The 12859-nt window shown below is 40.3% G+C and overlaps 2 protein-coding genes across 2 annotated transcripts; one reads left to right on the top strand and one right to left on the bottom strand.

Moving 5' to 3' along the window:
* Positions 1-7199: 7199 nt before the first annotated feature.
* Positions 7200-8741, top strand: GLRG_09949 (major facilitator superfamily transporter; the record flags this gene model as incomplete). Its single annotated transcript, XM_008100634.1, has 1 exon — positions 7200-8741. The coding sequence occupies one exon, from the start codon at positions 7200-7202 to the stop codon at positions 8739-8741; it is 1542 nt and encodes a 513-aa protein (XP_008098825.1).
* A 1102-nt stretch (positions 8742-9843) lies between these two features.
* On the bottom strand, positions 9844-11445 carry GLRG_09948 (uncharacterized protein; the record flags this gene model as incomplete). The annotated part of the gene is made up of 4 exons (XM_008100633.1): positions 9844-10407; positions 10466-10542; positions 10597-11103; positions 11154-11445. The coding sequence occupies 4 exons, from the start codon at positions 11443-11445 to the stop codon at positions 9844-9846; spliced, it is 1440 nt and encodes a 479-aa protein (XP_008098824.1).
* Between the last annotated feature and the right edge of the window lie 1414 nt (positions 11446-12859).

The following is a 12859-nucleotide window of genomic DNA, read 5'->3' as shown; positions in this document are numbered from 1 at the left end:
AGCTATATTAGTAGGTATGTTATTTAAAATACTTATAGTAATAGCTACTTACTTTAATTTAGAATTACTTTAATATAATATAGTAAATACATTTATTTATACTACTATAAATAAGGTAGTATTTATAAAGATACCTTTAGGCTATTAAATCTCTAGCTAGATCTTCTAGTTATTAAAAGCACTTTATAGGCTCTAATAATTACCTTTACTATAGTAAAAGCACCTTAAAGAAGGACTTACTATATAGGGCTTTTACTAAGTGCTTAGTAAAAATTACTATTAGAAGAAAAATTATATTATATTCTTTTTTTATATTAATAACTATATATTAGCCTATTACTATATAAATAAAGTATAAGTAAGTAATAAGATAATAGCTCTTTAGTAATAATACTACCTTAAAAGTAGAGGCCTGTTATAATAGTTCTTTAGCCTTAAGGTAATTTATAACTAAAGTAACTATTACCTCTAGCTCTTATAAGTAGTATACTATAATAAAATAACTAAACTACTACTAATAAATAAGAAATATAATAAATTATTACTTATAGTAAAGGCTAAGCTATTACCTAGTAAATATATAGCCTTATTATAGGAGGTTAATTAATATTAAAAGAAGGTAGGAATAATCCTATCTGTAGTAGTAATAACTTAGCTAGACCTTACCTTTATAGCTAGCTAGCTTACCTACTTTAACTATAATCTAAATCTAGCTTACTAAAAGGTAGTAAATTATATACTTAGATATCTTTACTATATATAGTACTTTTACCTTAAATATAAAGTAATACTAAGTAGTAAAGAAAATATATTAAAGGTTACTTTAGACGCCTTATTTACTAATAACTTACTAGACTGTTATAGCTTATAAGCGTACGCACTAAAGCTATTTAGAGGGCTTATCTCCTAGTAAGCTAATAAGTAAGATATAGTAATAACGTTAACTACTAAGGCTAAATTACTAGCCTTATTATTTACTATAAAGGAGGCACTTTTTACTAGTAGATTAATTACTACACTAGGTATTTAACTATTAATATAACTAAGAACTAAATTATTATGTAATAAGCAGGTAGCTACTAAATAGCTACTAACTATTTATATTAGCTATAATAATACCTAGACTATTAGGCTTATTATAAAGGAGCTTGTTTAATTATAGATAAGGCTATAGTATGTAGATATTTATAACTACTAGCTACACTAAGAAGTAGTAGTAAATTAAATTACTATTAAATATAAAAAGTCTACTAAATTAATAGCTAATAGATTAATAAAGGCGCTTAGCGTGCTATAATTTACTATATTTATAGCTTAATTAAATATAAGTAACTAACATATACGCCTTAAAGTAAATTAATAGTAAGAATTAGTTAATAATAAAGTAAAGCTTTACTACTAGATAAAGGAGGAAAACATATAAAATATTAAAGGATAATTAATAAATAAATAGACTATATATAGAGGATATTTAGTGCAGGCTCTGTAGTAATTAATAGCGTTACTAGTGCTAAGGGGGTGTGTTAAATATAGCAGAATTATATATAAATTAGCTAGCAAATATATAGTTACCTTATAGCAAATTGTTAGGGAATAAGCGGTGAATTAGCCCTACTTCTAGTAGTAACTCTACTAATAATATCGCTAGGATTAGCTAGGGATTTCCTAACTAAGAAATAGGGGGTTTTCCCTATTTCTATAGTAATTTACTATAGATACATAACACATAACAGAATTAATTAATTAACTATTACAATCCTTACTATTTAACATTATAAGCCTAGCTCCTAGTTAATCTTAATTAACTGAGTTTGATGCACGGTTGCGACACATATAATAGAGGGTCTTTACCTAGGAATCTAGGGTTTCTACCTTACATAACATAACGTGTCTAAGGCCTATAAGCTTTATAAGCCCTTAAGGGGGTGAGTTAGATATTAATTGCCCTTATAAGTGTGTAACTATTTAATTACAGTAACAAAACAGGTGACCTGCGTACTCTTTTGTACAGTCGCATTTCTTAGTCTAATTAGCGTAGGTATATAGATTACCCTAAGTGATTTATAGTAATCCTTACTACTAAAGTAAATTATTACTTTACTAGTATAGGTAGTATCTAGTAGGATCTCCTTACTAAGGTGTTTTTTAAGGGTAAAGTACTACTGCTAGCTAGCTATAGATATCTTAGCTACGCCTATATTAGGTATAATACCTTAAAAAGTAGACGTAAAGTAGTAGTTATTAAATATAAAGATATTACTACTTTTTATAGTTACGTTAGGTAATTTTTTTTTATATAAATTTTTATAAGTAATAGTATAAAACGTTACTTAGTTATATAACTTCTTATAGGTTAATAGGCTATTAATTAATTACTTACTAAAGTATGTAGTTATAATAAAAAACGTAGTAAATCTATAGTTTTTACTATCTAATAGGTAAGTTTTACTATTTTTACTTACTTCTTTAAGATAAATTAGCTTATTACCTTTATAGTTAATAAGAAAGTAACTAAAGGTAGCCTATAAAGCTTATATAAAGTAGGTGCTTTTATACTATATAAAAGAGGCTTATTATTCCTCCTTAGTGTGCTTAGTTAACTAACAGCCTAATTTACTATAGATAAAGCACTTTTTAGATAAATTACTATTAGGTAGTGCTTTACTACTAGCTAACTATAGAGGGCCTTATAAATAGCCTTACTGTCTTTAGGGGTCTGCCTTATAGTTATACTAGCTATTATACTTATAGTTAACTTAGTATTAGTTATTACTATAATTATTATTAGTAAAGTATTATAACTATAGCTTATAGTAAAGAAGTAAATTTACTATACTACTATATAATTATATATAAAGGCTACTAAAGGTAGTAAGTAGATTAAGGATAGTAATAAAGTATTTAAGTATACTATAGTAGTAAGTAAGTAATTACTTATAATAATTTTTATTATATAAGGTGCTGTTATAAGTAGTTACTTATACTAACTAGGTAATTTATATAATAAGTGCCTTAAGTACTTTAAGCTTACTTTTACTAGCGTTTTCTTTAGTAATTAAATTAAAGGAGGTATAGTAAAGCTTAGCTAGGCGCAGAGAGTTAAAAGTGTATTTTGTATAGAGACTTGTATTTTTTTTAAAATACACTACTTATAAGGCTTAACTTTAAGTAATAAATTATATAATTAATATATAGTATAGATCTAAGAATTATTACAAGGGTTTCTTAATATACTTTCTATTTTTAGTAACTATATACTAATATATTTAAGTAAATATAACTTGTATTTGTATTGTATTTTTCTCTAGACATAATACAATACATGTTAGTGTATATACTAAAAATAGACTTTTAAAAACTAGGATTTAAAAGCAGGGCTTTTACCTAAATAGGAAATAAAAATATAGTTAAATCTAGATTAATAATCTCAGCCTAATGTCTATTTTTATATAGTTTTCTATATACTATATAAGCTAATATATATATATATATCTTTTAGCTACACCTAAAAGTCCTTAACACTTGTATTAAATTTATATTTTTTTTGTTAACTCTCTAGCTAGGCGTAAAAGGTGTACTTTATTACCTTTAAAGCGTTATTTAAGCTTTACTATTATTATATTAAAATTATTAGAATAACTAAGTAATAAGGTAGTATAATACTTATATAGCTTCCTTTTAAGTATTACTATTACTACTACGCTATAGTGGTTTTATAGTATGCCTATATAGACGTAAAGGTTATAGAAAAACAGTAATTTTAAGTTAATAGTCTTATATAGGCTACTACTATATATTAAACCTAGATTATTTATATAGAACTTTATTAAGTCTGTTAATTACCTTAGCGCTAGGCTACTTTACTTACTTACTATAATAGTAGGCGTAGCTAGTATTATTATAAGTAAAAAACGTAGTTAGACTTAGTCCTTATAAATTATTACTATTACCTAGGGTTTCTATAGTAATAGAGGTAGAGGAGGTGTAAATAATAAATTATTATATAAGGTTACTTAGGTAATTACTAGTAATCTATAGGTAGTAGCTTATTTAGCTTCTTATACTATAATAATTACCTTAGTAGTTAATACTACTATACTAGTAATAGTCTTATAGAAATTATAATTTATTACTTACTCCTTAAATCCCTTAACTTATTATATAGTAGTTATAATTATCTCCTTATCCTATATAGTAAGTATATAGTAAGTAACTTATCTTTTATAGCCTTATAAATATATAATATAACTATAAAGTGCTTTAATTAGTTAACTTATACTTTATAGCTAGTAAGGTAGTTATATAGCCTTATAGTAACTTTATAAGGTAATTACTTAAAATTATTAATTAACTACTTTCTAAAGTTATCTTATGCTTTATCCTAAAAGATCCTATATATATAATTATAGCGCTTATACTTAGTAATATTAGCTATAGTAATAGTAGTAAGTATATTTTTTTACTTATTAACTATAAGGTCTTATAGTAACTTTATAATATAGTCTTTTTACTATTAGGTAGTAATAACGTACTCTTTAAGGCCTTTAGGCACTTTATAAGCGCTATAGATTTCCTCTACTTACTTAGTAGCGTTAGGTAGCAGCTTATATTTAGGGTAATTTCCCCTTTTTTCTTAGGTTTTAACTGCCTTATAGGCGCTACTTACTAGCTTATTATAGTTACTTATCTTAGTTACTTACTTATAATTACCCTCTATTAGCCTAACTACCTCTTAGTTATAGGCGTTTCCCTTAGCTGTTACTAAAAGGCGTATACGTCTGTTAGAGGATTTACTACTAGTAGTATAAGTAACTATAAAGACTTATAGTTAAATAGAAACTTAAAAAAAGAAAAGCTTATATTAAGCTTATAGGTAGTAAAGGCTATTATATTAGTAATATAAAATAATTTAAAAAAGAAATAAAAAAAGATATATAAAAAAAAGAAAGTTAGTAAGCTTTATAGGCTTATAATAAAAAGAAAGTAAAAAGTAAATAATTAATAATTAATAGTAAATTAATATATAAAGTAAGGTGTTTTTTATAGTTAGATAGGGGACTTTTTATATAGTAATAAAGTTAATTTACTTATATAAATAATATAAATTTACGCTACTCTTACTATATTAAGGAGATATAACTACTAAGTAATATAAATTAACCTATAATAGGTATATAGCGTAATCTTATTATAAAGGTATTTATAAAAGGATTTTTTAGTAAAGCCTACTCTAGGCCTTTATAAATAATTAATAGTAAAGAATTACCTCTTCTTATATTACCTTACTAATCTATAGTATTTTATAGTAGTAGTTACTATAAAGTTAACTACTAATTAGTGTTAGTTTTACTAAGGTAGTAATATAGTTAACTATATATATTAATAGGTAAGTAATAAATAATAGGGGTAAATACTAGTTCTAAATTATACGTAAAGAAGGAAAACTATTGTAGGATTACGTAGCGAATTCACTACGTAATATCCCTGTGGATCCGGTGGATCCACAGCAAATTGGCCGTAGTTATTCCGACCGATCGGCGTTAATCCATATCGCCGATATCCAGGCGATGGTCAACATCGCAACAAAAAAGCAATCTTCATGCCAAAGGGTAAGATATGCATGCACATACCTCGCTGACTTGTTTGCTAAGCACCTGGCATGCCAGACTGCCATTACCACTTCGCCCATATGGTATCTTAGAGACAAGCATGCTTACCTGAACCCCGAGCTCTTTGACCCCTATCGCTGGATCAACGAGGACGGTACGTTTCTTACCAATGACGCGCTCCGAGACAAATTTTACGTCCCATTCTCTAAAGGATCCAACGTGCGCATTGGCAATCAGTAGGTCTCTGTGATGCTGAGGAAATCAACGAAACACTAAGGCAATCCGGTTCTATCTTCTATTACTTTGAGCTATCTCTAAGTCTGACTATGATGGTGGGGAACCCCAAGCTCGTCCATATGGGTAAGTATGGATTTGGACCAGTGGCTGGGCTGAACAGCTCGGACTGGCAACCAGTGCAGCTTCCCAAGAGGAGCCCATGGGGAAAGACGCATTTACAACAATCTATATCAGAAGCATCATGCCACCCCACTCGATCTAATTGGACTTATCAATTCTTATGCATCAGACCAGCTAATATCGCGTAGGTGGAAGCAGATGAGCTCATTAACTCGAGGCTCTGTTTGTTATCATGAGCATTGCATTGCGCAAGTTTCGGTCAAGAGAAAGGCGAAAGCCGGATGGATATACGGTGTCATCACTGTGGTTCGTGATTATCGGTTTATTACCATATAAGCCACCCCAGGTTTTGCTATCTCTTCCTCGGGTAGGAGTCTGTAGTCAAGGCGACCATTGGGGGGGGTACCTGACCTGACCTTACCATTGGTGGGGCAAAAGTACCGTCCACAAACTAAGCCGAGTAGAGTTAGTACATAGGGTCGGCTAGGGTTCGGTTAGGGTTAGGGTTAGGATTCGAGTTAGGGATTGGTTCGGGTAATGGAATATGATATTAATCCGGGCAAGCCTACACCCTGGTCAGGTTATCAGCAATGGTCAGGTCAGGTCAGATACCCCCCATAATGGTCGCCTTACATGTAGTCTCGGTAGGGTAGCTCTCATGTTTAAGCGAGCTTTTGATTGAAATCCATGATTATTTTGAGCGCCCATCACTCCCAGTCTGATCGGCAGTGGTGTTACAGGATTTGCAGTAGGTATTACTGTCTGTGTGTGCGGACAGTTAATATGCCAAAACGCCACCTGTGGACCTCACTGTCTTTCCACAAGGATTACAATCCTATACGTCAATCTTAAATTGTAGGCCTGCGTTTCTCGCTCGATACGGACAGTGTACCTAGTGGTTCGAGCATCCTTTGCGGACCGAGATATCAACGGTCATAAGGAGTTGCTGCCCAGCTGCCGTAGACGCCCTAACCGTAAGAGGATAGTTTTGAACTCTGACAGTTCGCAGACCGAGGTCGTTCAGACCGAGGTGTGGAGGTCGGTGGGTGGTGCGCCACCAAATTGGATAGGCATCTGTTTCATTTCTCAGCGGAGACGCTTCGTCACGCTCGGTGCCTTGGCCACAATAGTCTTTAACTAAACCTCGAGCGACCGAAATCAGCTGGTCACGGCTCGGAAAGATTAACAACACACGGATACTTGAACTAATTTCTCTGGCACATCGTCGCTAGGATGCCACCCGAACAGAGGCCCCCTGCCGATCGCGGAGCCGTCGCGTCCCATGACGGCGACGCGACCGAGACGACGCCGTTGCTGATCGCCAACGACATCGCTCCAACCGCCGATCCCGACGTGGCCAAGGCGACGACGCTCCCCGAGCCGGACCGGCGCGATGACGATCCGGAGGACAAACCGCTGCCAGGCTGGCAGATCTTCCTGCTGTGCTACGCCCGGTTGGTCGAGCCTATGGCCTTCTTCTCAATCTTCCCGTACATCAACCAGATGGCCCAGCAGAACGGTAATCTCGCCGACACGGATGTCGGCTTCTACAGTGGCCTCATCGAGTCGCTCTTCTCCCTGACGCAAGCAATCGTCATGATCTTCTGGGGCATGCTGTCGGATCGGGTCGGCCGCAAGCCCGTCCTCGTCTTCTCCCTCGTCGGCGTCACGCTCGCCACCTCCATCTTCGGCATGGCCCGGACGATCTGGCAGATGGTCCTGTTCAGGTGCCTGGCAGGCGTGTTTGGCGGCACTATTGTCACGATGCGCACCATGATTGCTGAGCACAGCACCCCGAAAACCCAGGCCAGAGCCTTCAGCTGGTTCGCTTTCAGCGGCAACCTCGGTATCTTCATCGGGCCGCTCCTGGGCGGCGCTCTTGCCGACCCTGGGCACCAGTACCCGGGGTTCTTCAAGAATCGATTCTTCCTTGAGTATCCTTACGCGCTGCCAAGTTTCGTGGTTGGCTTCCTCGGCTTGACAGCCGCTGTGACCTGTTTTATCTTCGTCGAGGAAACGCTCAAGAAAGAGCCTCACAGCAATGATGACAACAGCTCGGCAACGCCCAAGAAGGACACACACTCCATCATTAAACTTGTCAAGTCCAACGGCGTTGGCATCGTCCTCTTCGTCTACGGCTATCTCATGCTCCTCGCATTCGCGTATACGGCCATAGTCCCCGTCTTCTGGTTCACACCCGTGTCGCTTGGTGGCTATGGATTCACCCCTTTGCAAATATCAATCATGATGGCGGTCAACGGCATTGCCCAAGCCCTGTGGCTCGTAGTAATCTTCCCTCCCTTGCAGCATCGCATGGGGACTAATGGCGTCCTGCGTGCGTGCTCGTACGCCTATCCCTGGTTCTTCCTTATCTGCCCGCTCGGAAATTTCGTCCTCAAAGCCGGCGTCAACAACCCCGGGGCAATCACTTGCTTCTGGATATTTGTGCCCATCAGTCTTGCCATTGGCTCCGGGGTAAGCATGGCCTTCACTGCCATCCAACTGGCACTCAACGACGTATCGCCCAGCCCCCAGGTTCTTGGAGCGCTCAACGCTCTGGCGTTGACTGGCGTCAGTGTCATCAGGGCCTTCTCGCCAGCACTATACACGAGTCTATTCGCCATTGGGGCGCGAACTCAGTACCTCTGGGGCGAGGCAATCTGGGTTCTCATGATTGCACTTGCAGTGGGCTTGATCTTTGCAGTGAGACAACTTCCCGAGGAGGCGGATCTGAAAATGGTCAGAGAACAGGAACAAGCCGAACAAGACCAGTAGATTTCCCCCAGCCTGCACACGCTAGGGTCAGCATCTGCCTTATGTACACAACCTTTTCATATTTCATGTCACTAAACTACTCGATGACGTTGGTAGTTATTGGGCGCAGTCCGTCATACGCCTGACTGGATGAGGTGCACCGTAGAATCATGACATGGAATTGTGAATGATCTCACAAAAAGCCCCAATGCGAATGAGACATTCGATAAGCCACTCGAATACGTCGAGTGTCAACCCTAGGTACAGTATTTCAGATTCTTCAAACTTTTCATGTCTCGATCACATGTGTTGTGAGTTGCGTTTACTAGTAATAACTATCTATGTGCCCGCAGGCATTCTAAACTCGAAGACTATACGTCAGAACTGGGGCTTCGCGACGTAACCAGATGGTCGGAAGACCCGAGTGCTCAAGAAATCGCCTGCTGGGGCATTCAACTGCCAGCGTGACATATTGCGAGTACGATGAGTTCGTAGAGTCGGCGCCCATTCGCCCCGTCCTTGGAGTCCCCTACGCGTGCATGAGTAGAAACATGACTAGACAAGGGGCCATGGCAACCCTGACTGCGGGGACCAAGCAGCAGTGAGCGTCGTGAGCGGCGCCACACCGTGCTCGGAGTGCAGCCTGTGATTCCAAGACATTGTTCTTCTAACTCGCCACACTAAATTTCGCTGTCCACGTATATATGACCGCTAAATAAGCAATATACTCTTGCCGATTTCAATTCGAGTGATCACCACGAATATTTTGTCCGGAAAAGAAAAGGAAAAAAAAAGAAGAAATCGCAAGAGGTTCCTAAATGAGCGGGCTGAGGCGACTTTGGCACTCGTCTCCATGGACCCTGGCCGACGGGTGCACGCATCCGCATCTCAGGTAGGTAGGCCAAGCCCCCTGCGTAGGCTACAAGGGCACGATTCAACGTGCATATGGGCCCCAGGAATCGGTCTAGTTGTAGGTATGTTGCTCAGGATGGATGTGATGAGAATGCTCATGAACTGTCAAACCGGTTTATTCATTTGGGGTGGGTATTCTCGTGAACTACTAATATAGGTATTATGCAACGTACAAAGGGAAAATATCTTGGGTATTTCACACATGCTTGCCTCATGGCAATCCGGACCTCCGTTTGCTGCTGGGTTCAGGAATCATTGATTCCGGCTCCACCGGCTCCGTAGTTATTTCAATTTCACGGTGCTGCCAGATCATATTGTTCGACTGAGAATAGTTCGAAGTGCTCTGCTGCCTCGTGAGTCTTTTTCCGTGGTAATAGTCCCTTGCCGACATATTCTGGTCGCGTTCTCGGAAACTCGAGGCGCCGGGACTTTTGATCGTCACGCTGACGCTGTTTTGAGGGGTTACGTCCACCTCGTTCGAGCTGCGGGAGCTGCGATCGTCGTCGCCTCCGCCCATTGTCCTAAGTCCGATACCGTACTTGGCCTCTTCGCGGAAGTTGTTGGCTTTGTTGTTAGGCTCCGAAAGCTTTGACCAGTCCTTGGAGCCGTCGCGGGCTTGGGAAGCGGTTCCGGATCGTTGGCCGCCGCCGATAGTTAAGGCTGCTGACCTCGATCCCGATTTCTTGTTCGTAGATATGCTCCGAGCGTACTTGTCCAGTCCACTACGCTGAGCAGTGTCAAGCAATCCTTTCCACAATAACCGGACAATGGGACCCTATAATTACTTATTAGCTTTGTATTCGGAACACGACCTTTCCTTGATCTTGACTAACCAATGTCGGTAAGCACGCTGAAACTATTCCACTGCTTAATTCAATAATGTTCCATGCAAGGCCTTGCGCAAGCGAATCTCGAGGTATGTCAGTTCAGCGCTTTAGTAGCTTGTTCAGTAATGGCAACTTACATGGTACGTCATCTGGTGTGTACCCCAAAAAAATCTTGAAGCGGTAGATACTGCAGAAGACGACATAACTCCCAAGCAGGAAAGTGAAAAGAACCAGGACTCGCTGGGCTCTGTTCATCTGAAGTTTCAAGACATGGGGGATCGGGAGGTAGAGAATTGCGATGTCGACGATAATGCTGGGTACGGAGATACACAGCTGGGTCAAGAAGAGGTTGATGCAATAGCCTGGCCTCCAGGGTTCCCATACCTTGACGATTGGTAAACATTGAATAGAGGCGGCGATGACGCAGGCCAGCGTCCACCCGGTTGTTAAGCTGCCGCAGATCAAAGCTCCTTTTCGAACTTCGCGCATCGGGAAGATGCGTAGGTAGAGAAGCAGCAGTGCGACCTTGTACATATTGACACCGTTGACGTACAATATCTCGGCGCCTATCATAGTTCTGTTGAGGAACTGCGTTTGCTCGAGATTTAGGCGGCCCGAATGCAATCCAATGCCGCCTTCCACCACTACATACACTGTTAGCTGGGCCCGTTACACCGATCGTGTGTCCACTCACAAATCAAGTTCATAATCATATTCCCGATCAAGATGGCCAACGCCGCCAACATTGTGTAATCGTCGATTAGGTACTTGGCATTTTGCAAATGACGCGAAGTGAACCGCAAGCCAACCACCACGGTGGCAAGGACGGTAAAGGCGATTGTGACAGCTCGAACATATGAACGCATATCCTCTTCGAGATTCTGCTGCTCGGCGAGATCGGCCAACTTCTTCAGGTACCCTCGCTCGGGTTCGTCAATCGACATGTCGTCGTACGGATAGTACGCCATCATGGCGGCGGCTGCCATGGTGGGCTGCTGGATGGCCACGCGGGCTGTTTCTTGAGTGACGCGGTCGATAAAAACGGGTCGGGTCGTCGACGGCGTTCCGGAGGGGCGGCTTAGATGAACGCGTCTAGATGGGATAGCACGTCGGGACGGAGCATCGTTTTATTCTGAACAATCTTAGATTTTACGCAAAATTTGGTACCCAAACCGCCCCAACTTCACAAAGGACATCAAGTATGTGGGCCCAGCTGCTAAACACTTCTGCCGTCACATATTGGACCCATGCATGGTAGTCGGTACGGTGGGTGGCATCGTTCGAATATTAGTTTCTTTTGTCCATAGTGTATAGAGAGATACTTTACGGAGTACTCCGTACTTACTACGTAGTCTAGCTATCTATTGCGGCTAGCCCTACTATTACATGGTCTTGGTGGTGTGTCCAGGATGTACGGAGTATCGACATGCTTAGTTCAATAACCGTAGCAATTGCAACCTACAGGTACGTAGTAATCTAGGAGGGGGGCCGCTTTGACCTCTCGGCATGGACTGGACGAGGCAGATTAAGGGGAACGGAAAGACAACCGGCCATGATCCGAGTATCCACTTAACCACTTAGGTACTCTGTCAATCTTGACAGTTTCGGGAAGGCCACGGGGGTGAATCGGACGGTTGTGGGTTTTCTTGAGGGCGAAGTCGCAAGAGCTGGAGCGTATTATATACATGTAAGCCTTGCCCACCACCACATGTCACATCCTCAAGCTCAACCCCATGGGTAGGAGCCATACTTAGGCCTGAGAGAAATAAATGAGAAGAACCAGGGCGACACGCGGTCCCCTCCAGACCCGTTAACTAATGCTTACTTGAGCCGTTGGAACACACCAGTTACGCGATAACCAAAGGGCTTGTGAACTTGTACCCAGTATCATCCCCACGTCAAGATCCTCCTCGCACGTGGGCTCTGAAAAGAAAAGAAAACAAATGAAAAAGTGCCGGTTTCTCGGAGGCACCTCGCTTGTAGCATTGACCCCGAACTCGCGGCATGCCGCAATGGCTTGCCGTTCCCCTTTGATCGTCGGCAAGATCCATGCTGATACAGGGATGCCACAGACAGCTTGCTGCCGATTCTGCGGCAATTGTCAACTATAGCTTCGGTTTCTATATGCTGTCCCGGGCGGTAGCCGTGCAAAACGCGGAATGCGGATGGGACCTCTGGCGAGTCAACAACCCTGTGATCCGGTGCAAACTACAAGGTATGTAAGAGCAAGATGGTGGACCGCGATCCCTTTCTGCGCATCATTATCGTCAAACTGTCGCTGCATTCAGCCCACGAAGGAGATGCTTGACTCAAATATGCATGTGTCAAGCGGCGGCCGCGCATACGGGGCCCAAGGCGATACAGCACGTTGATAATCCGAGGCGATTCGCAGTCCCACAC

The sequence above is a fragment of the Colletotrichum graminicola genome (genome assembly GCF_000149035.1).
Source record: "Colletotrichum graminicola M1.001 genomic scaffold supercont1.54, whole genome shotgun sequence".
Taxonomy (NCBI): Eukaryota; Fungi; Ascomycota; class Sordariomycetes; order Glomerellales; family Glomerellaceae; genus Colletotrichum; species Colletotrichum graminicola.
Note: the sequence above shows the minus strand (reverse complement) of the source record. Positions and strands in the feature narration are given on the sequence as shown.